At 38.8% G+C, this 27,705-nt stretch overlaps 6 protein-coding genes across 10 annotated transcripts; 1 reads left to right on the top strand and 5 right to left on the bottom strand.

The window, feature by feature from the left end:
• Positions 1-67: 67 nt before the first annotated feature.
• Positions 68-2,472, top strand: LOC141781589 (hemoglobin subunit beta-2). 2 transcript variants are annotated; one of them, XM_074657417.1, is made up of 3 exons: positions 68-226; positions 369-591; positions 2,256-2,472. In XM_074657417.1, exons 1-3 carry the CDS (start codon positions 135-137, stop codon positions 2,382-2,384), a joined length of 444 nt encoding a protein of 147 aa, XP_074513518.1. In that variant the 5' UTR covers positions 68-134; the 3' UTR covers positions 2,385-2,472. The 2 variants fall into 2 exon arrangements, with proteins under 2 accessions (XP_074513518.1, XP_074513517.1); XM_074657416.1 differs by lacking the exon at positions 2,256-2,472 and adding an exon at positions 681-902.
• Positions 2,473-5,594: 3,122 nt separating this feature from the next.
• LOC141781587 (hemoglobin embryonic subunit alpha-like) lies at positions 5,595-8,332 on the bottom strand. 2 transcript variants are annotated; one of them, XM_074657413.1, is made up of 4 exons: positions 8,045-8,332; positions 6,217-6,336; positions 5,926-6,133; positions 5,595-5,803 (listed from the first exon to the last, which is right to left on the bottom strand). In XM_074657413.1, exons 1-4 carry the CDS (start codon positions 8,236-8,238, stop codon positions 5,675-5,677), a joined length of 651 nt encoding a protein of 216 aa, XP_074513514.1. In that variant the 5' UTR covers positions 8,239-8,332; the 3' UTR covers positions 5,595-5,674. The 2 variants fall into 2 exon arrangements, with proteins under 2 accessions (XP_074513514.1, XP_074513515.1); XM_074657414.1 differs by having other exon boundaries at positions 6,217-6,447; positions 8,045-8,170.
• A 1,496-nt stretch (positions 8,333-9,828) lies between these two features.
• On the bottom strand, positions 9,829-12,714 carry LOC141781586 (hemoglobin embryonic subunit alpha-like). 2 transcript variants are annotated; one of them, XM_074657411.1, is made up of 4 exons: positions 12,446-12,584; positions 10,464-10,694; positions 10,173-10,380; positions 9,829-10,050 (listed from the first exon to the last, which is right to left on the bottom strand). In XM_074657411.1, the coding sequence occupies exons 2-4, from the start codon at positions 10,559-10,561 to the stop codon at positions 9,922-9,924; spliced, it is 435 nt and encodes a 144-aa protein (XP_074513512.1). In that variant the 5' UTR covers positions 10,562-10,694; positions 12,446-12,584; the 3' UTR covers positions 9,829-9,921. The 2 variants fall into 2 exon arrangements, with proteins under 2 accessions (XP_074513512.1, XP_074513511.1); XM_074657410.1 differs by having other exon boundaries at positions 9,893-10,050; positions 10,464-10,583; positions 12,446-12,714.
• Positions 12,715-14,255: 1,541 nt separating this feature from the next.
• On the bottom strand, positions 14,256-16,993 carry LOC141781585 (hemoglobin embryonic subunit alpha-like). Its single transcript, XM_074657409.1, has 4 exons — positions 16,707-16,993; positions 14,879-14,998; positions 14,588-14,795; positions 14,256-14,465 (listed from the first exon to the last, which is right to left on the bottom strand). The coding sequence occupies exons 1-4, from the start codon at positions 16,898-16,900 to the stop codon at positions 14,337-14,339; spliced, it is 651 nt and encodes a 216-aa protein (XP_074513510.1). The 5' UTR covers positions 16,901-16,993; the 3' UTR covers positions 14,256-14,336.
• Positions 16,994-18,469: 1,476 nt separating this feature from the next.
• Positions 18,470-21,178, bottom strand: LOC141780688 (hemoglobin embryonic subunit alpha-like). Of its 2 annotated transcripts, none has more exons than XM_074656013.1 (4): positions 20,891-20,907; positions 19,063-19,293; positions 18,772-18,979; positions 18,470-18,649 (listed from the first exon to the last, which is right to left on the bottom strand). In XM_074656013.1, exons 2-4 carry the CDS (start codon positions 19,158-19,160, stop codon positions 18,521-18,523), a joined length of 435 nt encoding a protein of 144 aa, XP_074512114.1. In that variant the 5' UTR covers positions 19,161-19,293; positions 20,891-20,907; the 3' UTR covers positions 18,470-18,520. The 2 variants fall into 2 exon arrangements, with proteins under 2 accessions (XP_074512114.1, XP_074512113.1); XM_074656012.1 differs by having other exon boundaries at positions 18,492-18,649; positions 19,063-19,182; positions 20,891-21,178.
• Positions 21,179-22,647: 1,469 nt separating this feature from the next.
• LOC141781584 (hemoglobin embryonic subunit alpha-like) lies at positions 22,648-27,462 on the bottom strand. The gene is made up of 4 exons (XM_074657408.1): positions 27,249-27,462; positions 23,270-23,428; positions 22,980-23,187; positions 22,648-22,857 (listed from the first exon to the last, which is right to left on the bottom strand). The coding sequence occupies exons 2-4, from the start codon at positions 23,365-23,367 to the stop codon at positions 22,729-22,731; spliced, it is 435 nt and encodes a 144-aa protein (XP_074513509.1). The 5' UTR covers positions 23,368-23,428; positions 27,249-27,462; the 3' UTR covers positions 22,648-22,728.
• Positions 27,463-27,705: the final 243 nt, after the last annotated feature.

Raw genomic sequence — 27,705 nt, 5'->3', positions numbered from 1 at the left:
CAAATCCAGTCCAGCCCACCGCTCAACCAATCGCCTGCTTGTGGGAGGGGAGCAGGGTTGCTTTAAAAGTTGCTTCTTGGTGTCAGAGAGCACAGGATCTACTGACTTGCACAGGAAAACCTAAAGCCGGCAAGATGGTTGAATGGACAGACTTCGAGCGCGCCACCATCCAGGACATCTTCTCCAAGATGGAGTATGAGGTCGTGGGCCCTGCATCTCTTGCCAGGTGAGTCTTTACATTTTTTAAAGGGTGTGCTTGAGACATTATTTTTGCGAAACCTGCCTTGACTATGTTTAAGGAACAGGATTTTGTTTTGTTTTTGTACACAACATGTTTCCGACAATTACAAATGTTCATGTCTCCTCAGGTGTCTGGTCGTCTACCCCTGGACTCAGAGGTATTTTGGTAACTTTGGAAACCTCTACAACGCTGCTGCCATCATGGGAAATCCACTGGTTGCTAAACACGGAACAACTATCCTCCACGGTCTGGACCGGGGACTGAAGAACATGGACAACATCAAGGAAACCTACGCCGAGCTGAGCGTGCTGCACTCAGAGAAACTGCATGTGGACCCCGACAACTTCAGGGTAAAGATGTGGAAACTATTCATGTTCAGCAATTAATGACCAACCTTTCATGTTGTTGATGTTTTTTTCTGATGCTTGTTGTGTTGCAGCTCCTGTCTGACTGCTTCACCATTGTGGTTGCTAGTCGGTTGGGTAATGCCTTCACTGGTGAGATTCAGGCAGCTTTCCAGAAGTTCCTGACCGTGGTGGTGGCCTGTATGGGAAAGCAGTACCACTAGAGAGCTGCAACAGAAGACCATCACATGCTGATCATCAAAAGCTCTTTGTTTTTGTCTCAAAACCAAATAAAAACAATATGCAAATCTAACAAACTCTTTTGTTTTGGTCATGTCTCAAAGGCGTACATAATTAAGAAGCATATTTAAGAAGTTGTTGCCTGTGTCTTTCCCCCTTAAACACAGTTTAAAGGTCAAAGGTGAAAAGCCTTTTTCACACTGTGTAGTTAGTTATGGTATGTTCACTGGTGGAGGAGGTATTTAAATCCATTCAAAGTTTCAATACCACAATGTAAAAATAAGACAAGTAAAAGTCATGCATTAAATTATAATCCTATTATTATGTATATTTTTTTTACTTAAATAAAAGTACATTAGTATCATCAGCATAATGCACTCAAGTATCAAAAGTAAAAGTACTCATGTAGAATGACCACTTTCAAAGTGTTACATTATGATGTATTATAATAATTATACAGGGTATTATATGTATGATTATTCCATTATAAGATTTCTCTCTGAAATGTTGGAGAGGCTAAAAATGAAAATATTCAAGCAAAGCACAAATCCCAACAGAACTACTTTAGTTTGAGTTTAGTTTATTAGCACTAATGAAGTGACAAAAAACTAAAGTATATAAACAACACACAGCATAGATAGATAGATAGATGTGCATGGAGACCCCGCGTATTACAATTTATGGTAATACAATATAACAAATAACTATATCTACTTGTAGATATATACACAAATATATAAGAGCTAATAATAATAATAATATGACACATTATTAATCACCAGTAGTTAAATATTGATGCACCAATACTACTACTAATAATAATATAAATAATAATAATAATAATAAAAAAATATTCTATTGGTTTTATTATTATTTATTATTTTTATTATTATAATACATCATCATATAGCATTTTGAAAGCCATTCTTCATAACGAGTATTTGAGTGCATAATTCTGCCTAATAAAAACTTTGAATGCAGGACCTTTAGCCTACTTTTCTTATTTTTACATTGTGACATTGTAACTTTGACAAAAGCGCATAATGCCACTGAACAGTAGGCTACATTTTTGGCATATTGAGATTACTCTTTATACAATATGTTGTTGGAATAAGCTCTTATTAATACTGGTTTTTATTTAAAATCTTGTTCTTCGGTTTAATGTATGAAAAGTCTTTAAAATACTTCTGTATTCATTCTGGCATATTCAAATTCTGTTTTAACCCTGATTCATAAACAGTGTAATTGCTTTGTGTGGAAAAAAAACTTCTGAATTTTTCCAACTTGAACTTGAGACCATTTTAATCTGTATATCTGCACGAGAGAAATTCAACACCACACAAACAAAAAGTTCAATGTTCAACGATTATTCAAGAAACGACCAACCTTTCATGTTGTTGATGTTTTTTCTGATGCTTGTTGTGTTGCAGCTCCTGTCTGACTGCCTGACCATTGTGGTTGCTGGTCGGTTGGGTAATGCCTTCACTGGTGAGATGCAGGCAGCTTTCCAGAAGTTCCTGACCGTGGTGGTGGCCTCTCTGGGAAGGCAGTACCACTAGAGAGCTGCAACAGAAGACCATCACATGCTGATCATTAAAAGCTCTTTGTTTTTGTCTCAAAAGCAAATAAAATCATAAGCAAACCTAACAAGCTCTTTGTCAATGATGATGTCCAAAAACAATTCTATATTATGACAATACACAAACAAAAACAGTGACCTTTAGTTTATAGAGGAACGAAAGGTCAAATGTAAAAAAATATAATACATATGCATAACATGAGAGCAACTGTTTAATTCTGCAGTCTATTATGTTATTGTTTATTAGGTCACAGCATCACTGAATGTCCAACCTATCATTTAAAAATACTTATTATTTACTCATCATTTCCATTAATAATCACAACAAAACAACACAATACAACTACTTCTATTACTAAATAATAACGAGAATTGGCTTTGTTTAATTATATTGTATAATATTGTATATATATATATATAAAAATGGAATATCATATATATATATATATATATATACACATATACACACACATATATACATATGCATATATAAACTGTATACATATACATACACACTTGGACAAAATTGTTGGTACCCTTCCGTTAAAGAAAGAAAAACCCACAATGGTCACTGAAATAACTTGAAACTGACAAAAGTAATAATAAATAAAAATTTACTGAAAATTAACTAATGAATATAGATAATGAACAGATATTGCTTTTGAATTTTGGTTCAACAGAATCATTTTAAAAAACAAACTAATGAAACTGGCTTGGACAAAAATGATGGTAGCCCTAGAAAAGATTGAAAATAATGTGACCATAGGGACATGTTAAACTAAGGTGTGTCCTGTAATTAGCATCACAGGTGTCTTCAAACTTGTAATCAGTCAGTCTGCCTATTTAAAGGGTGAAAAGTAGTCACTGTGCTGTTTGGTGTCATGGTGTGTACCACACTGAACATGGACCACAGAAAGCTAAGGAGAGAGTTGTCTCAGGAGATCAGAAAGAACATTATAGACCTTCATGTTAAAGGTAAAGGCTATAAGACCATCTCCAAGCAGCTTGATGTTCCTGTGACTACAGCTGCACATATTATTCAGAAGTTTAAGGTCCATGGGACTGTAGCCAACCTCCCTGGACGTGGCCGCAAGAGGAAAATTGATGACAAATTGAAGAGACGGATAATACGAATGGTAACCAAAGAGCCCAGAACAACTTCCAAAGAGATTAGAGGTGAACTCCAAGGTCAAGGTACATCAGTGTCAGATCGCACCATCCGTCACTGTTTGAGCCAAAGTGGACTTAATGGAAGACGACCAAGGAGGACACCAAATCATAAAAAAAGCGAGACTGGAATTTTCCAAAATGCATATTGACAAGCCACAAAGCTTCTGGGAGAATGTCCTTTGGACAGATGAGACAAAACTGGAGCTTTTTGGCAAGTCACATCAGCTCTATGTTCACAGACGAAGAGATGAAGCATCCAAAGAAAAGAACACTGTACCTAATGTGAAACATGGAGGAGGCTCGGTTATGTTATGGGGCTGCTTTGTTGCATCTGGCACAGGGTGTCTTGAATCTGTGCAGGGTGCAATGAAATCTCAAGACTATCAAGGCATTCTGGAGCGAAATGTGCTGCCCAGTGTCAGAAAGCTTGGTCTCAGTTGCAGGTCATGGGTCCTCAAACAGGATAATGACCCAAAACACAGCTAAAAACACCCAAGAAGGGCTAAGAACAAAATATTGGACTATTCTGAAGTGGCCTTCTATGAGCCCTGATCTAAATCCTATTGAACATCTGTGGAAGGAGCTGAAACATGCAGTCTGGAGAAGGCACCCTTCAAACCTGAGACAGCTGGAGCAGTTTGCTCACGAGGAGTGGGCCTAAATACCTGTCGACAGGTGCAGAAGTCTCATTGAGTTACAGAAATCACTTGATTGCAGTGATTGCCTCAAAAGGTTGTGCAACAAAATATTGAGTTAAGGGTACCATCATTTTTGTCCAGGCCAGTTTCATTAGTTTGTTTTTTAAAATGATTCTGCTGAACCACAATTCAAAAACAATATCTCATTTTCATTAGTTAATTTTCAGTACATTTTTATTTATTATTACTTTTGTCAGTTTCAAGTTATTTCAGTGACCATTGTGGGTTTTTCTTTCTTTAACGGAAGGGTACCAACAATTTTGCCTACGTGTGTCTACATATAGAGGCTCTGGGTACCTGGGTAGCGAAGGAGGTTCTGGGTAGCTAGGCAGTGAAAGAGGCAGCTCTGGGTAGCTGGGCAGCAAAGGAGGCACCGGGTACCTGGCAGTGAAGGAGGCAGCTCTGGGTAGCTGGGCAGTGAAGGAGGCAGCTCTGGTTAGCTGGGCAGTGAAGGAGGCATCGGGTAGCTGGGCAGCAAAGGAGGCATCGGGTAGCTGGGCAGCAAAGGAGGAGGCTCTTGGTAGCTGGGCAGCAAAGGAGGCATTGGGTAGCTGGGTAGCGAAGGAGGCAGCTCTGGGTAGCTGGGTAGCGAATGAGGCTCTGGGAAGCTGGGCAGTGAAGAAGGCAGCTCTGGGTAGCTGGGCAGCAAAGGAGTCGGCTCCGGGTAGCTGGGCAGTGAAGGAGGTTCTGGGTAGCTGGACAGCAGAGGAGGTTCTGGGTAGCTGGACAGCAGAGGAGGTTCTGGGTAGCTGGACAGCAGAGGCGGCTCTGGGTAGCTGGGCAGCAAAGGAGGCGGCTCTGGGTAGCTGGGCAAGCAAAGGAAGCGGCTCTGGTTAGCTGGGCAGCAAAGGAGGCGGCTCTGGGTAGCTGGGCAGTAGAGGAGGCTCTTGGTAGCTGGGCAGCGAAGGAGGCGGCTCTGGGTAGCTGGGCAGCAGAGGAGGTTCTGGGTAGCTGGACAGCAAAGGAGGCACAGGGTAGCTGGGCAGCAAAGGAGTCGGCTCTGGGTAGCTGGGTAGCAAAGGAGTCGGCTCTGGGTAGCTGGGCAGCAAAGGAGGCGGCTCTGGGTAGCTGGGCAGTAGAGGAGGCTCTTGGTAGCTGGGCAGCGAAGGAGGCGGCTCTGGGTAGCTGGGCAAGCAAAGGAAGCGGCTCTGGTTAGCTGGGCAGCAAAGGAGGCGGCTCTGGGTAACTGGGCAGCAAAGGAGGTTCTGGGAGCTGCTAATGTAATACCACGAGTATTGCTGAAAAGGCTTAAACAACAGCTGACTTTTGATGTAAACCAATATTCTGTATAACAAAAATCATCACAAAAAAGTCCCAAAACGTTTTGTTTATTTTCATTAATTTTTATTTATTATATGCAGAGCGAGCTCATGCTGCAGTCTCCACCATCTTCTCCTGCTGTTTATCGGTACTTCTCAGCCAGGGCCAGAGCCAGAGCAGCCAGGAACTTGTCCAGAGACATGTGGACCTCAGGGGTGAAATCGGTGGGGAACATGATGGCCATGACCACAAGGATGCAGTGGGAGATAATCTGTGACAAAGACAATCACACATGTTACATATATGTAGTTTTTATCTCCTCAGCGCCCTAAGTGTGAGGAACACTTCATATACATTACAGACTATTATATTGAAATAACTTTGGCTCTGCACCTTGAAGTTGGCAGGGTCCACACGCAGAGTGAAGGCATGCAGCTCACTGAGGTTCAGAAGACCTCCTTTCAGGTCGTCAATTTTGGTCACAGCATCTGCAACTCCACCCATCACGGTTATTCCGTGCTTCTTCGCAGAGGCAGAGGTGGGGCTCTGGTCCTTCCAGTGGGCGAAGTAAGTCTTGGTCTGCGGGTACACCACCAGCATCCTGGAGGGAAAATAAAGTGAGTGAGTGATGCGTATATAAATTAATCAATAAATGTTGGAGCATCAGTTTTTGGTTATATTTACCTGGCCACAGCTTGGGTGCCGATGTCCTCCGCCTTTCCAGAGACCTTACCCCAGAAGGCTCTGACTGTGTCCTTATCCCTAGCAGTGAGACTGGTCATCTTGTCGGTTGAATGAGTGTAGCTGAATGCCGTGATGAGCCCAAACAGTGAAGGTTTTTATACTTGAAACAAAGCATGGACACACCCAGAACCTCCTCCAAGATATGCTGCGCAAGGCGTGTTGGGGTGCAGCCTCCACGAGATAAACAAAAAATCTTGTCATGATGACTCTGGAGCTTCTGTGAATTTGACACAATATTTTCAAATCATCTGCATTATTTGTATACTTAAGAAATACAATCTAAATGTCACTGACACAGTGGTGGAAGAAGGACTCAGATATTTTACTTGAGTAAAAGTAGCTATAATACAGTGTAAACATACTCTGTTACAAGTAAAAGTCCTGCATTCAAAATCTTATTAAAGTAAATAAGTATTAGCATCAAAATATGCTTAAAGTCCCAAAAGTAAAAGTAGCATGACTATTTCAGATTCATATATATTAATCACTGGGTTATAATTATTGATGTAATAATCATTGGTAAAAGTGGGGCTAATTTTAATTACTTTATATACTGCTGTTATTAGTTATATATAGTTATTAGTTAATAATCTACATCTGCAAAGTAACTAAAGTTATCAAATAAACGTAGTGGAGTAAAAGCAGTGGAGTAGAAGTAGAAAGTAGCATGAAATCAAAATGTTCAAGTAAAGTACAACTAATGTTTGCACTGCACTGAAAGAAGAAATGATTCAGGTGATCATTCAACATTCTGCAGTTCAATTTAAAGATCGCTGTCCAAGGTGCTGATGCTGATGCCAACTCTTTGTGATCTCTTGAATTTGCGCCTGTGTGACCAAAAGATACTGGCATAAAAAATAAATAAGCCTCAGTAAAGATTGAAAACAGTTTTCACATTATTGCCTCTTAAAACACACTTGGTATTTACTTTGCATTGATAAATGGCTGGGCTCTGTGGGGCCATGAGGGGTATTGTTTGAGGCCAGACTCTTAGCATTTCTTCTATCTCAGGAGATAATCTAGGTGGAGCAGGTACGCCCTCCTCTTATCATTCTTCCAAATTCATAACAAAGTACTTGTCCAGCCCACCGCGCATCCAATCGCCTGCTTGTGGGAGGGGAGCAGGGTTGCTTTAAAAGTTGCTTCTGGTGTCAGAGAGCACAGGATCTACTGACTTGCACAGGAAAACCTAAAGCCGTCAAAATGGTTGAATGGACAGACTTCGAGCGCGCCACCATCCAGGAAATCTTCTCCAACATGGAGTATGAGGTCGTGGGCCCTGCAGCTCTTTCCAGGTGAGTCTTTACAATTTTGCAAAGGGCGTGTTCAAGACATAATTTTTGTGAAACCCTTGACTATATTTAGGGATCAGGATTATGTTTTGTTATTGTGTACGATATGTTTCAGATAATCACTTTTTTTTTTTTTTCTTGGCACACAGATTTCATCTTCTAATCTAACCCTCTATCATTGATGTTTACTTGTCTCCTCAGGTGTCTGGTCGTCTACCCCTGGACTCAGAGGTATTTTGGTAACTTTGGAAACCTCTACAACGCTGCTGCTATCATTGGAAATCCAATGGTTGCTAAACACGGAACAACTATCCTCCACGGTCTGGACCGGGGACTGAAGAACATGGACAACATCAAGGAAACCTACGCCGAGCTGAGCGTGCTGCACTCGGAGAAACTGCACGTGGACCCCGACAACTTCAGGGTAAAGTTGTGGAAACTATTCATGTTCAACGATTATTCAAGAAACGACCAACCTTTCATGTTGTTGATGTTTTTTCTGATGCTTGTTGTGTTGCAGCTCCTGTCTGACTGCCTGACCATTGTGGTTGCTGGTCGGTTGGGTAATGCCTTCACTGGTGAAAAGCAGGCAGCTTTCCAGAAGTTCCTGACCGTGGTGGTGGCCTCTCTGGGAAGGCAGTACCACTAGAGAGCTGCAACAGAAGACCATCACATGCTGATCATTAAAAGCTCTTTGTTTTTGTCTCAAAAGCAAATAAAACAATATGCAAATCTAACAAGTTGTTTGTCTGTAATTATACCCCCAAAAAATTTATTTGAGATTAAAAAAAGATATCAAGACTGGTCTTTAGACACACAATGAGGAACAATAGCGCTGATGAAATGTGGTACCAGGGGATAAATTATCTTTAAAAAAGATAGCCCAGTTAAAAAACATGAGGTATTGAAGATGAACCACCGTCGCCTATATAAAAATAAATCAACCAAACAATGTTTTGATTATAATACTGTTGTTGTTATTGTTGGTATAATTATAGAGGAAACAGTGCAGGTTGCTTATGTATAAAAAGAAAGCTCCACAGACTGAACTGTTGCCATTAAATGCTCATGAAAAATACATTTTAAAGGGAAAAGTTGGCAAATATCAGCTTTACTGTTTCTAAAGTCGTAGTTTTTCTAGCAGTCTTCTGCTTCATGAATATCATTAAGCAAATGTCAAAAGTTAAATATTTAATACATTTTAATACTATATATATATGTTTTTTATATATATATATATATATATATATAGTTATATATATATATATATATATATAACTATATATATATATATGTGTGTATATATATACACAATATATTTATATATATAATAATAATAATAATAAAACATGAACTCGTTAGTCATGGCTGACAGGGATTTTTTTTTACTAATGTCACATAGGAAGTTAATCCATTCTATTATTCTGAGAAAAATATTGACTCCACCAACATTTTTAAATTTGTACAGATACAACATATGTAATATATATATATGTATATATACACACACATACATACATACTGTACATACATATATACATATACACACACATATATAAAACTATTTTATGTGTTTCTACTTTTTTTGTTTTCTAAAAACTGATAAATATGGAAATGTTAAAACTGATCCCAATGTTTAACATTATAAGGCTGCAACTAAAAATTGTTTTGTAAATCAATCAATTAATCGTTAAGTCTTTAAATGTCAGAAAGACGGGTCCGAGGTGACGTCTTCAATCGTCTTGTTTTGTCACACCAACAGATATCAATTCACAATGATATAAAACTGAGAAAGGAAGCAAAATCTCACATTGGAGAATCTGGAAACAACCGATGTTTCGAGTTATTGTCTAAAACGATAATAATCGATGTTCAAAATAGTTCCTGATTAATTTTCTATCGATTGACTAATCAATTAATCAACTAATTGTGTCAGCTGTAATGGGAAACATGTGTAGCATTTAGGGGGGATCTATTGGCAAAAATGGAATATAATATTAATAAGTATGTTTTCTTTAGTGTATAATCACCTGAAAATAAGAATTCAAGTTTTCATTTCTGCCACTGTAGTTCTCCTACAGCCTTGTCGGCACACAGGAGAAGTTTCACTTGGTTGCAATCTGCAACCTCACTTCTAGATAAAACCAATTCCACACACTGCACCTTTAACTTGCTTGATTTGTTAAGTCTGCTTTGTGCTGTAGACGTGACTTTTGATCTACTCTCACATATGACACACACCATCACAAACAAACCAGAATACAACTTTTGCTTTGCTTTTTGCATGAATGCATTTATTAATCATTATGCAATGTAAGCTCATGCTGCAGTCTCCGTCATCTTCTCCTGCTGTTTATCGGTACTTCTCAGCCAGGGCCAGAGCCAGAGCAGCCAGGAACTTGTCCAGAGACATGTGGACCTCAGGGGTGAAATCGGTGGGGAACATGATGGCCATGACCACAAGGATGCAGTGGGAGATAATCTGTGACAAAGACAATCACACATGTTACATATATGTAGTTTTTATCTCCTCAGCGCCCTAAGTGTGAGGAACACTTCATATACATTACAGACTATTATATTGAAATAACTTTGGCTCTGCACCTTGAAGTTGGCAGGGTCCACACGCAGAGTGAAGGCATGCAGCTCACTGAGGTTCAGAAGACCTCCTTTCAGGTCGTCAATTTTGGTCACAGCATCTGCAACTCCACCCATCACGGTTATTCCGTGCTTCTTTGCAGAGGCAGAGGTGGGGCTCTGGTCCTTCCAGTGGGCGAAGTAAGTCTTGGTCTGCGGGTACACCACCAGCATCCTGGAGGGAAAATAAAGCGAGTGAGTGATGCGTATATAAATTAATCAATAAATGTTGGAGCATCAGTTTTTGGTTATATTTACCTGGCCACAGCTTGGGTGCCGATGTCCTCCGCCTTTCCAGAGACCTTACCCCAGAAGGCTCTGACTGTGTCCTTATCCCTAGCAGTGAGACTGGTCATCTTGTCGGTTGAATGAGTGTAGCTGAATGCCGTGATGAGCCCAAACAGTGAAGGTTTTTATACTTGAAACAAAGCATGGACACACCCAGAACCTCCTCCAAGATATGCTGCGCAAGGCGTGTTGGGGTGCAGCCTCCACGAGATAAACAAAAAATCTTGTCATGATGACTCTGGAGCTTCTTTGAATTTGACACAATATTTTCAAATCATCTGCATTATTTGTATACTTAAGAAATACAATCTAAATGTCACTGACACAGTGGTGGAAGAAGGACTCAGATATTTTACTTGAGTAAAAGTAGCTATAATACAGTGTAAACATACTCTGTTACAAGTAAAAGTCCTGCATTCAAAATCTTATTAAAGTAAATAAGTATTAGCATCAAAATATGCTTAAAGTCCCAAAAGTAAAAGTAGCATGACTATTTCAGATTCATATATATTAATCACTGGGTTATAATTATTGATGTAATAATCATTGGTAAAAGTGGGGCTAATTTTAATTACTTTATATACTGCTGTTATTAGTTATATATAGTTATTAGTTAATAATCTACATCTGCAAAGTAACTAAAGTTATCAAATAAACGTAGTGGAGTAAAAGCAGTGGAGTAGAAGTAGAAAGTAGCATGAAATCAAAATGTTCAAGTAAAGTACAACTAATGTTTGCACTGCACTGAAAGAAGAAATGATTCAGGTGATCATTCAACATTCTGCAGTTCAATTTAAAGATCGCTGTCCAAGGTGCTGATGCTGGGACCTCCAGGGAGGTGGGAGCCGTTTTTCACACTGATGTGCAGGATTCAGGTTCAGCTGTAATTCAGCCGTTATTGTTCCATTGTCTGTCTCCGAGAAACAAACTGTCATTTTTTTATTTGTCATCTATGTCAATATATCAGGCTGTGGTTCTCTGCCAACTCTTTGTGATCTCTTGAATTTGCGCCTGTGTGACCAAAAGATACTGGCATAAAAAATAAATAAGCCTCAGTAAAGATTGAAAACAGTTTTCACATTATTGCCTCTTAAAACACACTTGGTATTTACTTTGCATTGATAAATGGCTGGGCTCTGTGGGGCCATGAGGGGTATTGTTTGAGGCCAGACTCTTAGCATTTCTTCTATCTCAGGAGATAATCTAGGTGGAGCAGGTACGCCCTCCTCTTATCATTCTTCCAAATTCATAACAAAGTACTTGTCCAGCCCACCGCGCATCCAATCGCCTGCTTGTGGGAGGGGAGCAGGGTTGCTTTAAAAGTTGCTTCTGGTGTCAGAGAGCACAGGGTCTACTGACTTGCACAGGAAAACCTAAAGCCGTCAAAATGGTTGAATGGACAGACTTCGAGCGCGCCACCATCCAGGAAATCTTCTCCAACATGGAGTATGAGGTCGTGGGCCCTGCAGCTCTTTCCAGGTGAGTCTTTACAATTTTGCAAAGGGCGTGTTCAAGACATAATTTTTGTGAAACCCTTGACTATATTTAGGGATCAGGATTATGTTTTGTTATTGTGTACGATATGTTTCAGATAATCACTTTTTTTTTTTTTTCTTGGCACACAGATTTCATCTTCTAATCTAACCCTCTATCATTGATGTTTACTTGTCTCCTCAGGTGTCTGGTCGTCTACCCCTGGACTCAGAGGTATTTTGGTAACTTTGGAAACCTCTACAACGCTGCTGCTATCATTGGAAATCCAATGGTTGCTAAACACGGAACAACTATCCTCCACGGTCTGGACCGGGGACTGAAGAACATGGACAACATCAAGGAAACCTACGCCGAGCTGAGCGTGCTGCACTCGGAGAAACTGCACGTGGACCCCGACAACTTCAGGGTAAAGTTGTGGAAACTATTCATGTTCAACGATTATTCAAGAAACGACCAACCTTTCATGTTGTTGATGTTTTTTCTGATGCTTGTTGTGTTGCAGCTCCTGTCTGACTGCCTGACCATTGTGGTTGCTGGTCGGTTGGGTAATGCCTTCACTGGTGAAAAGCAGGCAGCTTTCCAGAAGTTCCTGACCGTGGTGGTGGCCTCTCTGGGAAGGCAGTACCACTAGAGAGCTGCAACAGAAGACCATCACATGCTGATCATTAAAAGCTCTTTGTTTTTGTCTCAAAAGCAAATAAAACAATATGCAAATCTAACAAGTTGTTTGTCTGTAATTATACCCCCAAAAAATGTATTTGAGATTAAAAAAAGATATCAAGACTGGTCTTTAGACACACAATGAGGAACAATAGCGCTGATGAAATGTGGTACCAGGGGATAAATTATCTTTAAAAAAGATAGCCCAGTTAAAAAACATGAGGTATTGAAGATGAACCACCGTCGCCTATATAAAAATAAATCAACCAAACAATGTTTTGATTATAATACTGTTGTTGTTATTGTTGGTATAATTATAGAGGAAACAGTGCAGGTTGCCTATGTATAAAAAGAAAGCTCCACAGACTGAACTGTTGCCATTAAATGCTCATGAAAAATACATTTTAAAGGGAAAAGTTGGCAAATATCAGCTTTACTGTTTCTAAAGTCACAGTTATTCTAGCAGTCTTCTGCTTCATGAATATCATTAAGCAAATGTCAAAAGTTAAATATTTAATACATTTTAATACTATATATATATGTTTTTTATATATATATATATATATATAGTTATATATATATATATATATATATAACTATATATATATATATGTGTGTATATATATATACACAATATATTTATATATATAATAATAATAATAATAATAATAAAACATGAACTCGTTAGTCATGGCTGAGAGGGATTTTTTTTTACTAATGTCACATAGGAAGTTAATCCATTCTATTATTCTGAGAAAAATATTGACTCCACCAACATTTTTAAATTTGTACAGATACAACATATGTAATATATATATATGTATATATACACACACATACATATATACTGTACATACATATATACATATACACACACATATATAAATATATAAAACTATTTTATGTGTTTCTACTTTCTTTTGTTTTCTAAAAACTGATAAATATGGAAATGTTAAAACTGATCCCAATGTTTAACATTATAAGGCTGCAACTAAAAGTTGTTTTGTAAATTAATCAATTAATCGTTAAGTCTTTAAATGTCAGAAAGATGGGTCCGAGGTGACGTCTTCAATCGTCTTGTTTTGTCACACCAACAGATATTCAATTCACAATGATATAAAACTGAGAAAGGAAGCAAAATCTCACATTGGAGAATCTGGAAACAACCGATGTTTCGAGTTATTGTCTAAAACGATAATAATCGATGTTCAAAATAGTTCCTGATTAATTTTCTATTGATTGACTAATCAATTAATCAACTAATTGTGTCAGCTGTAATGGGAAACATGTGTAGCATTTAGGGGGGATCTATTGGCAGAAATGGAATATAATATTAATAAGTATGTTTTCTTTAGTGTATAATCACCAGAAAAGAAGAATTCAAGTTTTCATTTCTGCCACTGTAGTTCTCCTACACCCTTGTCGGCACACAGGAGAAGTTTCACTTGGTTGCAATCTGCAACCTCACTTCTAGATAAAACCAATTCCACACACTGCACCTTTAACTTGCTTGATTTGTTAAGTCTGCTTTGTGCTGTAGACGTGACTTTTGATCTACTCTCACATATGACACACACAATCACAAACAAACCAGAATACAACTCTTGCTTTGCTTTTTGCATGAATGCATTTATTAATCATTATGCAATGTAAGCTCATGCTGCAGTCTCCGCCATCTTCTCCTGCTGTTTATCGGTACTTCTCAGCCAGGGCCAGAGCCAGAGCAGCCAGGAACTTGTCCAGAGACATGTGGACCTCAGGGGTGAAATCGGTGGGGAACATGATGGCCATGACCACAAGGATGCAGTGGGAGATAATCTGTGACAAAGACAATCACACATGTTACATATATGTAGTTTTTATCTCCTCAGCGCCCTAAGTGTGAGGAACACTTCATATACATTACAGGCTATTATATTGAAATAACTTTGGCTCTGCACCTTGAAGTTGGCAGGGTCCACACGCAGAGTGAAGGCATGCAGCTCACTGAGGTTCAGAAGACCTCCTTTCAGGTCGTCAATTTTGGTCACAGCATCTGCAACTCCACCCATCACGGTTATTCCGTGCTTCTTCGCAGAGGGAGAGGTGGGGCTCTGGTCCTTCCAGTGGGCGAAGTAAGTCTTGGTCTGCGGGTACACCACCAGCATCCTGGAGGGAAAATAAAGCGAGTGAGTGATGCGTATATAAATTAATCAATAAATGTTGGAGCATCAGTTTTTGGTTATATTTACCTGGCCACAGCTTGGGTGCCGATGTCCTCCGCCTTTCCAGAGACCTTACCCCAGAAGGCTCTGACTGTGTCCTTATCCCTAGCAGTGAGACTGGTCATCTTGTCGGTTGAATGAGTGTAGCTGAATGCCGTGATGAGCCCAAACAGTGAAGGTTTTTATACTTGAAACAAAGCATGGACACACCCAGAACCTCCTCCAAGATATGCTGCGCAAGGCGTGTTGGGGTGCAGCCTCCACGAGATAAACAAAAAATCTTGTCATGATGACTCTGGAGCTTCTTTGAATTTGACACAATATTTTCAAATCATCTGCATTATTTGTATACTTAAGAAATACAATCTAAATGTCACTGACACAGTGGTGGAAGAAGGACTCAGATATTTTACTTGAGTAAAAGTAGCTATAATACAGTGTAAACATACTCTGTTACAAGTAAAAGTCCTGCATTCAAAATCTTATTAAAGTAAATAAGTATTAGCATCAAAATATGCTTAAAGTCCCAAAAGTAAAAGTAGCATGACTATTTCAGATTCATATATATTAATCACTGGGTTATAATTATTGATGTAATAATCATTGGTAAAAGTGGGGCTAATTTTAATTACTTTATATACTGCTGTTATTAGTTATATATAGTTATTAGTTAATAATCTACATCTGCAAAGTAACTAAAGTTATCAAATAAACGTAGTGGAGTAAAAGCAGTGGAGTAGAAGTAGAAAGTAGCATGAAATCAAAATGTTCAAGTAAAGTACAACTAATGTTTGCACTGCACTGAAAGAAGAAATGATTCAGGTGATCATTCAACATTCTGCAGTTCAATTTAAAGATCGCTGTCCAAGGTGCTGATGCTGATGCCAACTCTTTGTGATCTCTTGAATTTGCGCCTGTGTGACCAAAAGATACTGGCATAAAAAAATAAATAAGCCTCAGTAAAGATTGAAAACAGTTTTCACATTATTGCCTCTTAAAACACACTTGGTATTTACTTTGCATTGATAAATGGCTGGGCTCTGTGGGGCCATGAGGGGTATTGTTTGAGGCCAGACTCTTAGCATTTCTTCTATCTCAGGAGATAATCTAGGTGGAGCAGGTACGCCCTCCTCTTATCATTCTTCCAAATTCATAACAAAGTACTTGTCCAGCCCACCGCGCATCCAATCGCCTGCTTGTGGGAGGGGAGCAGGGTTGCTTTAAAAGTTGCTTCTGGTGTCAGAGAGCACAGGATCTACTGACTTGCACAGGAAAACCTAAAGCCGTCAAAATGGTTGAATGGACAGACTTCGAGCGCGCCACCATCCAGGAAATCTTCTCCAACATGGAGTATGAGGTCGTGGGCCCTGCAGCTCTTTCCAGGTGAGTCTTTACAATTTTGCAAAGGGCGTGTTCAAGACATCATTTTGGCGAAACCCTTGACTATATTTAGGGATCAGGATTATGTTTTGTTATTGTGTACGATATGTTTCAGATAATCACAAATGTTAATTTTCTTGGCACACAGATTTCATTTTCTAATCTAACCCTCTAACATTGATGTTTACTTGTCTCCTCAGGTGTCTGGTCGTCTACCCCTGGACTCAGAGGTATTTTGGTAACTTTGGAAACCTCTACAACGCTGCTGCTATCATTGGAAATCCAATGGTTGCTAAACACGGAACAACTATCCTCCACGGTCTGGACCGGGGACTGAAGAACATGGACAACATCAAGGAAACCTACGCCGAGCTGAGCGTGCTGCACTCGGAGAAACTGCACGTGGACCCCGACAACTTCAGGGTAAAGTTGTGGAAACTATTCATGTTCAACGATTATTCAAGAAACGACCAACCTTTCATGTTGTTGATGTTTTTTCTGATGCTTGTTGTGTTGCAGCTCCTGTCTGACTGCCTGACCATTGTGGTTGCTGGTCGGTTGGGTAATGCCTTCACTGGTGAAAAGCAGGCAGCTTTCCAGAAGTTCCTGACCGTGGTGGTGGCCTCTCTGGGAAGGCAGTACCACTAGAGAGCTGCAACAGAAGACCATCACATGCTGATCATTAAAAGCTCTTTGTTTTTGTCTCAAAAGCAAATAAAACAATATGCAAATCTAACAAGTTGTTTGTCTGTAATTATACCCCCAAAAAATTTATTTGAGATTAAAAAAAGATATCAAGACTGGTCTTTAGACACACAATGAGGAACAATAGCGCTGATGAAATGTGGTACCAGGGGATAAATTATCTTTAAAAAAGATAGCCCAGTTAAAAAACATGAGGTATTGAAGATGAACCACCGTCGCCTATATAAAAATAAATCAACCAAACAATGTTTTGATTATAATACTGTTGTTGTTATTGTTGGTATAATTATAGAGGAAACAGTGCAGGTTGCTTATGTATAAAAAGAAAGCTCCACAGACTGAACTGTTGCCATTAAATGCTCATGAAAAATACATTTTAAAGGGAAAAGTTGGCAAATATCAGCTTTACTGTTTCTAAAGTCACAGTTTTTCAAGCAGTCTTCTGCTTCATGAACATCATTAAGCAAATGTCAAAAGTTAAATATTTAATACATTTTAATACTAAATATATATATATTTAGTTATATATACAATATATTTATATATAAATATATATATTATAATAATAATAAAACATGAACTCCTTAGTCATGGCTAACAGTTACAGGGATTTATTTTACTAATGTCACATAGGAAGTTAATCCATTCTAATATTCTGAGAAAAATATTGATTCCACCACCATTTTTCAATTTGTACAGATACAGCATATGTAACTATATATATCTATAGATATAGATATATATATCTATATCTATATAGAGAGAGAGAGAGAGAGAGAGATACATATATATATAAATATACTATTTTATGAGTTTCTACTTTTTTTGTTTTCTACAAACTGATAAATATGGAAATGTTAAAACTGATCCCAATGTTTAACATTATAAGGCTGGAACTAACAATTGTTTTGTAAATTAATCAATTAATCGTTAAGTCAGAAAGACGGGTCCGAGGTGACGTCTTCAATCGTCTTGTTTTGTCACACCAACAGATATTCAATTCACAATGATATAAAACTGAGAAAGGAAGCAAAATCTCACATTGGAGAATCTGGAAACAACCGATGTTTCGAGTTATTGTCTAAAACGATAATAATCGATGTTCAAAATAGTTCCTGATTAATTTTCTATCGATTGACTAATCAATTAATCAACTAATTGTGGCAGCTGTAATGGGAAACATGTGTAGCATTTAGGGGGGATCTATTGGCAGAAATGGAATATAATATTAATAAGTATGTTTTCTTTAGTGTATAATCACCTGAAAATAAGAATTCAAGTTTTCATTTCTGCCACTGTAGTTCTCCTACACCCTTGTCGGCACACAGGAGAAGTTTCACTTGGTTGCAATCTGCAACCTCACTTCTAGATAAAACCAATTCCACACACTGCACCTTTAACTTGCTTGATTTGTTAAGTCTGCTTTGTGCTGTAGACGTGACTTTTGATCTACTCTCAAATATGACACACACCATCACAAACAAACCAGAATACAACTCTTGCTTTGCTTTTTGCATGAATGCATTTATTAATCATTATGCAATGTAAGCTCATGCTGCAGTCTCCGTCATCTTCTCCTGCTGTTTATCGGTACTTCTCAGCCAGGGCCAGAGCCAGAGCAGCCAGGAACTTGTCCAGAGACATGTGGACCTCAGGGGTGAAATCGGTGGGGAACATGATGGCCATGACCACAAGGATGCAGTGGGAGATAATCTGTGACAAAGACAATCACACATGTTACATATATGTAGTTTTTATCTCCTCAGCGCCCTAAGTGTGAGGAACACTTCATATACATTACAGGCTATTATATTGAAATAACTTTGGCTCTGCACCTTGAAGTTGGCAGGGTCCACACGCAGAGTGAAGGCATGCAGCTCACTGAGGTTCAGAAGACCTCCTTTCAGGTCGTCAATTTTGGTCACAGCATCTGCAACTCCACCCATCACGGTTATTCCGTGCTTCTTCGCAGAGGGAGAGGTGGGGCTCTGGTCCTTCCAGTGGGCGAAGTAAGTCTTGGTCTGCGGGTACACCACCAGCATCCTGGAGGGAAAATAAAGCGAGTGAGTGATGCGTATATAAATTAATCAATAAATGTTGGAGCATCAGTTTTTGGTTATATTTACCTGGCCACAGCTTGGGTGCCGATGTCCTCCGCCTTTCCAGAGACCTTACCCCAGAAGGCTCTGACTGTGTCCTTATCCCTAGCAGTGAGACTGGTCATCTTGTCGGTTGAATGAGTGTAGCTGAATGCCGTGATGAGCCCAAACAGTGAAGGTTTTTATACTTGAAACAAAGCATGGACACACCCAGAACCTCCTCCAAGATATGCTGCGCAAGGCGTGTTGGGGTGCAGCCTCCACGAGATAAACAAAAAATCTTGTCATGATGACTCTGGAGCTTCTTTGAATTTGACACAATATTTTCAAATCATCTGCATTATTTGTATACTTAAGAAATACAATCTAAATGTCACTGACACAGTGGTGGAAGAAGGACTCAGATATTTTACTTGAGTAAAAGTAGCTATAATACAGTGTAAACATACTCTGTTACAAGTAAAAGTCCTGCATTCAAAATCTTATTAAAGTAAATAAGTATTAGCATCAAAATATGCTTAAAGTCCCAAAAGTAAAAGTAGCATGACTATTTCAGATTCATATATATTAGTCACTGGGTTATAATTATTGATGTAATAATCATTGGTAAAAGTGGGGCTAATTTTAATTACTTTATATACTGCTGTTATTAGTTATATATAGTTATTAGTTAATAATCTACATCTGCAAAGTAACTAAAGTTATCAAATAAACGTAGTGGAGTAAAAGCAGTGGAGTAGAAGTAGAAAGTAGCATGAAATCAAAATGTTCAAGTAAAGTACAACTAATGTTTGCACTGCCCTGAAAGAAGAAATGATTCAGGTGATCATTCAACATTCTGCAGTTCAATTTAAAGATCGCTGTCCAAGGTGCTGATGCTGATGCCAACTCTTTGTGATCTCTTGAATTTGCGCCTGTGTGACCAAAAGATACTGGCATAAAAAAATAAATAAGCCTCAGTAAAGATTGAAAACAGTTTTCACATTATTGCCTCTTAAAACACACTTGGTATTTACTTTGCATTGATAAATGGCTGGGCTCTGTGGGGCCATGAGGGGTATTGTTTGAGGCCAGACTCTTAGCATTTCTTCTATCTCAGGAGATAATCTAGGTGGAGCAGGTACGCCCTCCTCTTATCATTCTTCCAAATTCATAACAAAGTACTTGTCCAGCCCACCGCGCATCCAATCGCCTGCTTGTGGGAGGGGAGCAGGGTTGCTTTAAAAGTTGCTTCTGGTGTCAGAGAGCACAGGATCTACTGACTTGCACAGGAAAACCTAAAGCCGTCAAAATGGTTGAATGGACAGACTTCGAGCGCGCCACCATCCAGGAAATCTTCTCCAACATGGAGTATGAGGTCGTGGGCCCTGCAGCTCTTTCCAGGTGAGTCTTTACAATTTTGCAAAGGGCGTGTTCAAGACATCATTTTGGCGAAACCCTTGACTATATTTAGGGATCAGGATTATGTTTTGTTATTGTGTACGATATGTTTCAGATAATCACAAATGTTAATTTTCTTGGCACACAGATTTCATTTTCTAATCTAACCCTCTAACATTGATGTTTACTTGTCTCCTCAGGTGTCTGGTCGTCTACCCCTGGACTCAGAGGTATTTTGGTAACTTTGGAAACCTCTACAACGCTGCTGCTATCATTGGAAATCCAATGGTTGCTAAACACGGAACAACTATCCTCCACGGTCTGGACCGGGGACTGAAGAACATGGACAACATCAAGGAAACCTACGCCGAGCTGAGCGTGCTGCACTCGGAGAAACTGCACGTGGACCCCGACAACTTCAGGGTAAAGTTGTGGAAACTATTCATGTTCAACGATTATTCAAGAAACGACCAACCTTTCATGTTGTTGATGTTTTTTCTGATGCTTGTTGTGTTGCAGCTCCTGTCTGACTGCCTGACCATTGTGGTTGCTGGTCGGTTGGGTAATGCCTTCACTGGTGAAAAGCAGGCAGCTTTCCAGAAGTTCCTGACCGTGGTGGTGGCCTCTCTGGGAAGGCAGTACCACTAGAGAGCTGCAACAGAAGACCATCACATGCTGATCATTAAAAGCTCTTTGTTTTTGTCTCAAAAGCAAATAAAACAATATGCAAATCTAACAAGTTGTTTGTCTGTAATTATACCCCCAAAAAATTTATTTGAGATTAAAAAAAGATATCAAGACTGGTCTTTAGACACACAATGAGGAACAATAGCGCTGATGAAATGTGGTACCAGGGGATAAATTATCTTTAAAAAAGATAGCCCAGTTAAAAAACATGAGGTATTGAAGATGAACCACCGTCGCCTATATAAAAATAAATCAACCAAACAATGTTTTGATTATAATACTGTTGTTGTTATTGTTGGTATAATTATAGAGGAAACAGTGCAGGTTGCCTATGTATAAAAAGAAAGCTCCACAGACTGAACTGTTGCCATTAAATGCTCTTGAAAAATACATTTTAAAGGGAAAAGTTGGCAAATATCAGCTTTACTGTTTCTAAAGTCACAGTTATTCTTGCAGTCTTCTACTTCATGAACATCATTAAAAAAAATTCAAAAGTTAAATATTTAATACATTTTAATACTAAATATATATATATTTAGTTATATATACAATATATTTATATATAAATATATATATAATAATAATAATAAAACATGAACTCCTTAGTCATGGCTGACAGTTACAGGGATTTATTTTACTAATGTCACATAGGAAGTTAATCCATTCTAATATTCTGAGAAAAATATTGATTCCACCACCATTTTTCAATTTGTACAGATACAGCATATGTAACTATATATATCTATAGATATAGATATCTATATCTATATCTATATCTATAGATATAGATATAGATATAGAGAGAGAGAGAGAGAGAGAGAGATACATATATATATAAATATACTATTTTATGAGTTTCTACTTTTTTTGTTTTCTACAAACTGATAAATATGGAAATGTTAAAACTGATCCCAATGTTTAACATTATAAGGCTGCAACTAACAATTGTTTTGTAAATTAATCAATTAATCGTTAAGTCAGAAAGACGGGTCCGAGGTGACGTCTTCAATCGTCTTGTTTTGTCACACCAACAGATATTCAATTCACAATGATATAAAACTGAGAAAGGAAGCAAAATCTCACATTGGAGAATCTGGAAACAACCGATGTTTCGAGTTATTGTCTAAAACGATAATAATCGATGTTCAAAATAGTTCCTGATTAATTTTCTATCGATTGACTAATCAATTAATCAACTAATTGTGTCAGCTGTAATGGGAAACATGTGTAGCATTTAGGGGGGATCTATTGGCAGAAATGGAATATAATATTAATAAGTATGTTTTCTTTAGTGTATAATCACCTGAAAATAAGAATTCAAGTTTTCATTTCTGCCACTGTAGTTCTCCTACACCCTTGTCGGCACACAGGAGAAGTTTCACTTGGTTGCAATCTGCAACCTCACTTCTAGATAAAACCAATTCCACACACTGCACCTTTAACTTGCTTGATTTGTTAAGTCTGCTTTGTGCTGTAGACGTGACTTTTGATCTACTCTCAAATATGACACACACCATCACAAACAAACCAGAATACAACTCTTGCTTTGCTTTTTGCATGAATGCATTTATTAATCATTATGCAATGTAAGCTCATGCTGCAGTCTCCGCCATCTTCTCCTGCTGTTTATCGGTACTTCTCAGCCAGGGCCAGAGCCAGAGCAGCCAGGAACTTGTCCAGAGACATGTGGACCTCAGGGGTGAAATCGGTGGGGAACATGATGGCCATGACCACAAGGATGCAGTGGGAGATAATCTGTGACAAAGACAATCACACATGTTACATATATGTAGTTTTTATCTCCTCAGCGCCCTAAGTGTGAGGAACACTTCATATACATTACAGACTATTATATTGAAATAACTTTGGCTCTGCACCTTGAAGTTGGCAGGGTCCACACGCAGAGTGAAGGCATGCAGCTCACTGAGGTTCAGAAGACCTCCTTTCAGGTCGTCAATTTTGGTCACAGCATCTGCAACTCCACCCATCACGGTTATTCCGTGCTTCTTCGCAGAGGGAGAGGTGGGGCTCTGGTCCTTCCAGTGGGCGAAGTAAGTCTTGGTCTGCGGGTACACCACCAGCATCCTGGAGGGGAATAAAGTGAGTGAGTGATGCGTGCATAAATCAATCAATAAATGTTGGAGCATCAGTTTTTGGTCATATTTACCTGGCCACAGCTTGGGTGCCGATGTCCTCCGCCTTTCCAGACACTTTAGCCCAGAAGGCTCTGACTGTGTCCTTGTCCCTAGCAGTGAGACTGGTCATCTTGCCTTTGTTTGACTATTGTTGACTGCCGCGATCAGCCCAAACCGTGAGGGGTTTTATGCTTGAAACAGAGCATGGACACACCCGAGACCTCCCACAAGATATGCTGTGTAACCACGTTATGGGTTGCAGTTTGTTTGAGAAAAAAAACAAAACGTTCCCACTGTAGCTCTGGAACCAAACCTCGAATTATCGGTAGGATTATGGGCAAAATATAAAATAACTAGCGCATTTATAATATATTTCAGATGTCATTTTAATCGGCAGGTCAAAGCATAAGGCATACTGTAGCCTATTTACTACTTTAAAAAACAATTAGATCAAAGGATCTTGCAAAAAATCACTACAGAGCAATATGTTTAATCACTACTCAAAAATGAAAGAAATAAAATGGTTCATTTTAGTGTCTGACTAAAAATGTTTCAGAGACCAAACAGATTTCAAATCCAAGCTCTGCAATCAAATAATATTAATAGATTTGTTTATCAGTTGAAAACCTTCCAACATGGTGATTGAAGTCATTTTCTGCATTTCCTGGCATACATGGTGTGTTTCTCAGGCTTATCTAACCCTCTGCACAGTAGCTGTGAGGGTGGATCCACTCAATGGAAGGAGTAGATAAGCTGTTTTTCCTGTGTGTAGCTCAGCTGATATCTAAGTTATACAATGCTGCTGTACATAACCGGAAATTAGCAGTCAATTATAACCAAATGAGGAGTTTAATTGTTTTAGAATTAAGAGCTAAATATGGCCATGTGTTTTATTTTGTTACTGTCCAGACAGTTTGGCTTTACATGATCACGATTAGTCCTATTAGGCCAGTTCACTACTGCTACATTGTGCAGAGAATAAAGCTAATGTAAGAGAAATTACCTATCATTTAACTCTTGGAGACACACTGTCTGAAAGTCAAAGCTGAAGTGAGTGAACCTCTCTGCCATAGTAGTTTCCTTACATTCTATTTGTTGTATAATTTATTTTATTTTTATACTGATTTTTTGTAATGAAAAATATGAACATGTTTATGTAACTACTGTATTGAACTTTCGAAATAAATTACTGATTATTATTACAGAAAGTGTATATTGTGTCATTGTGTTACTTATGGATGGAATTATGGTGAAATTAAGTTATTCCCCTTTTTGCTGGGGACCCCATGAAACCCCCTTAAGGACCCCAATTTGAATACCACTGCTCTAGAGTGTTATATAGTGTCAAACATAGTTCATAACAGCACTTTTATGATGTAGACTGAAGGCATTGCTTACATTGACATGTTATCTTATGGACTCCTCCCAAACACAAGCAGCTGTCTGAGGAAAACAGCTGGTGCTATGACAAAGTGTTTTTCTTCCAGACTGTGACGAGTGCAGACTTTCTAAATGCTACACACTGCTGCAGTCTTTTAAAGGATGTACTATATGCTCCTAAAACCTTTAGAGTAGATGGGCCTAAGCGTCATGTTTTTAAAGATGGTAACTTTTCCACTGAAAAAGAAAAGGGATATGTATGCATCATCAGGGCAGCATCCTTGCCTGAACCTCAGCATTGAGGCAGAAACACAGGCTAACAGTCAGTACCGTAACAGTGCTGTTTACCGCCAGAAATGGGCTGGCAAGTTGAAAATGAAAGCCAATATGAATGGCTTACTTGAGGAATGCAGGGGGTCAGGTGGACAGTAAGTCATACACTATTTGATACCTGGCTTAACACATTTTTTAATAAACATAGTTTTTGCATAGGAAAGAAATAAGACCATCATGAGACCCTGCTGCATGAAGCAGCATTTCAGACATTAACTGAAGCTGGTATAAAACACCTTACACATGGGCTTTTTTGTGAACATAAAGACAAGGGCCCAATTTAAGGTATGAGAGCTCCATGGACCATCTACTTCAAATGGTCTGCTTCCTAATGAGGCTGTACCCCAGTTCATGTCTCCTGCACACGGTGCTCTGACTCCAGGCATGGTGAAAACCTATGCCTCGCCTATCTCTTCCTGTCCACCTGGTTTTTGTGACAGGTTTGTGTTTAAACATCCGTTAATGGAGCATTTTTTTATGTATCTGGGGCCAGTGTCATATAATTCATTGCATGTATACTGGATTAATATTTTTGTTGGTGAGTGTTGAATACCACAGAACAAAGAACCCTAATAGGCTACCAAAACATATTAAGGTAATTTTGTGTTGGCAGCATCACAGGAAAATCATCATCTCACATTTATAATGCTGTCGAAACTGAAACTGATGACATTGACTTGAAGTATATGTATACAATAAAGCAGGTAACTACAGTTAGGAGCCTTTAAATATGCTTAAATATTTAAATATGCTGCCTTCCTCTGTGTAATTGTCTGAAATATATTATTTATTTATTTTTTAAAATATTTTTATGAGTTACAAGTTCTTTTAACATGGTCATGGAGCATATATACTGTATATTTGTATTCTGGGGTATCGTTCCTATGCAGAGGGTAGTTTCGTTTATTTATTAACTACACTGAGGGCGTTTTATATTTTAATAATTTATTTATTTATTGTGTGTTGAGTTGAATGTGCTACTTATTTTGTACTGTAATTACCTTGTGCCTTTTCTACCTTTTTTCTTTTCTTAAAGCTGACTCGGTGTAAACTGCTCAGAATTCCAATGTATTTATAAGTGCAAATGGCAAATAAAACTCTTGAATCTTGAATCTTAAATGAGTAAACAGTGCTCAGTGTTGAACACCAGAGATGTCAGGTAGACTGAGGGAAGACCTTACTCAACTGTGTTGTAATATCCTCTAGTGGACATTCACTAACATGCACCTCACACTGTTGGGTCGATGAACACCTCCCTGTTATCAGGGTGTGTTCCAGCTGCTTTTAAACATGCTGTAGTGGAGCCTCTTATCAAAAACAAAAGTCTGGATTGCTCAGTTCTAGCTATGTTTTTTTATCTTAAGTTTTAGAAAAATTGTTGCGAACATTTTTAGATAACCACGACATTTATGAGAAGTTTCAGTCTGGCTTTAAACCACACCATAGCACCGAAACAGCTCTTTTAAGAGTTTTTAATGACCTGAGCTGTCATCCATGATGGAGAATGACTCCCACCCAATGCAGGACACCATCTCAGCACTGGAGAGCTCCTTCAGCGACTGGCTGCTCCACCCAAAGTGTGTGAAGGAGCTCCATCACAGGTCCTTCCTTCCTGCAGCTGTCAGACTCCACAACCAGCACTGCTCCCAGTAGACCACTTACACACCAAAAACTGACAATAACCTGATATTTTCAGGTGGAATTTCATTCATTCATTCATTCTCACTGTGCAATATCTTTTTCCACTTGTGCAATTTTGTTAATTTGTCTGTTTATTGTCAATACTGTATATACTGTTCCTATTTTTATACTTCCTTCTATTTAAATGGTTCATATTTTGTTACACTTTGTTTAGCTTTTTTTTCTTTTTCTGTGTTAGCTGATGCATCTTGTTTTTAGCACTATCCCCTTTGCTGTTGTACACAGCAAATTTCCACACTGCGGGACTAATAAAGGAATATCTTATCTTATTTATAAATTATATAAATATCTTATCTTAAAATCAAGGGGAAAAGGTTGTGTTGAGAAGGTAACCCACAAATTGCGAAACTTGAAACGGCCCCAATGAAAGCGTCTTGACAACTCACGTGAAAGACAAACATACACAGGGACAACAATGTTCCTGCACAGCAAGGTTTAAAGATACGTTAATGTTTAGTGGTGACTACCTATAGCATACATTATCTAATATAAAACTAAACTACCCCGCTTTCCATGTGTTTAAAGCGTCAGGTAGCTAATATTCAACCGTCTTTGGTAGCTAACATGCTAACTAAGCTAACGTTGTTAGCGTCTTACCTTGGAGCAAACAAATTAGTTTTTGTTGAACTTGGATGGATTCAGCGGTGAGTGGGGTCTTCCTCGCTGTTAAATCCACATGTGATATCGCTCCTCTTGCGTTTTTTGGCTTCGGAAAAGCAAAAATAGAAAGATACGACACGTCCCCTCTAAACTTAACTTTGAGGATATCTGCTGTCGGTTGAAAGCTCGCGACACAGCCAGGCCTCCTGCGCCTAGTTACGGTTGCTAAGTAACGTGGGATTGGACAGTCCGGCCAACCAGGAGATTGCATAACCCTGGGTTCCCTCTTTAATACATCCATGGGTTCCCTCTTTAATACATCCATGGGTTCCCTCTTTATTACATCCATGGGTTCCCTCTTTAATACATCCATGGGTTCCCTCTTTAATACATCCATGGGTTCCCTCTTTAATACATCCATGGGTTCCCTCTTTATTACATCCATGGGTTCCCT

Source organism: Sebastes fasciatus, chromosome 13, assembly GCF_043250625.1.
Source record: "Sebastes fasciatus isolate fSebFas1 chromosome 13, fSebFas1.pri, whole genome shotgun sequence".
In the NCBI taxonomy this organism is placed as follows: domain Eukaryota; kingdom Metazoa; phylum Chordata; class Actinopteri; order Perciformes; family Sebastidae; genus Sebastes; species Sebastes fasciatus.
Note: the sequence above shows the minus strand (reverse complement) of the source record. Positions and strands in the feature narration are given on the sequence as shown.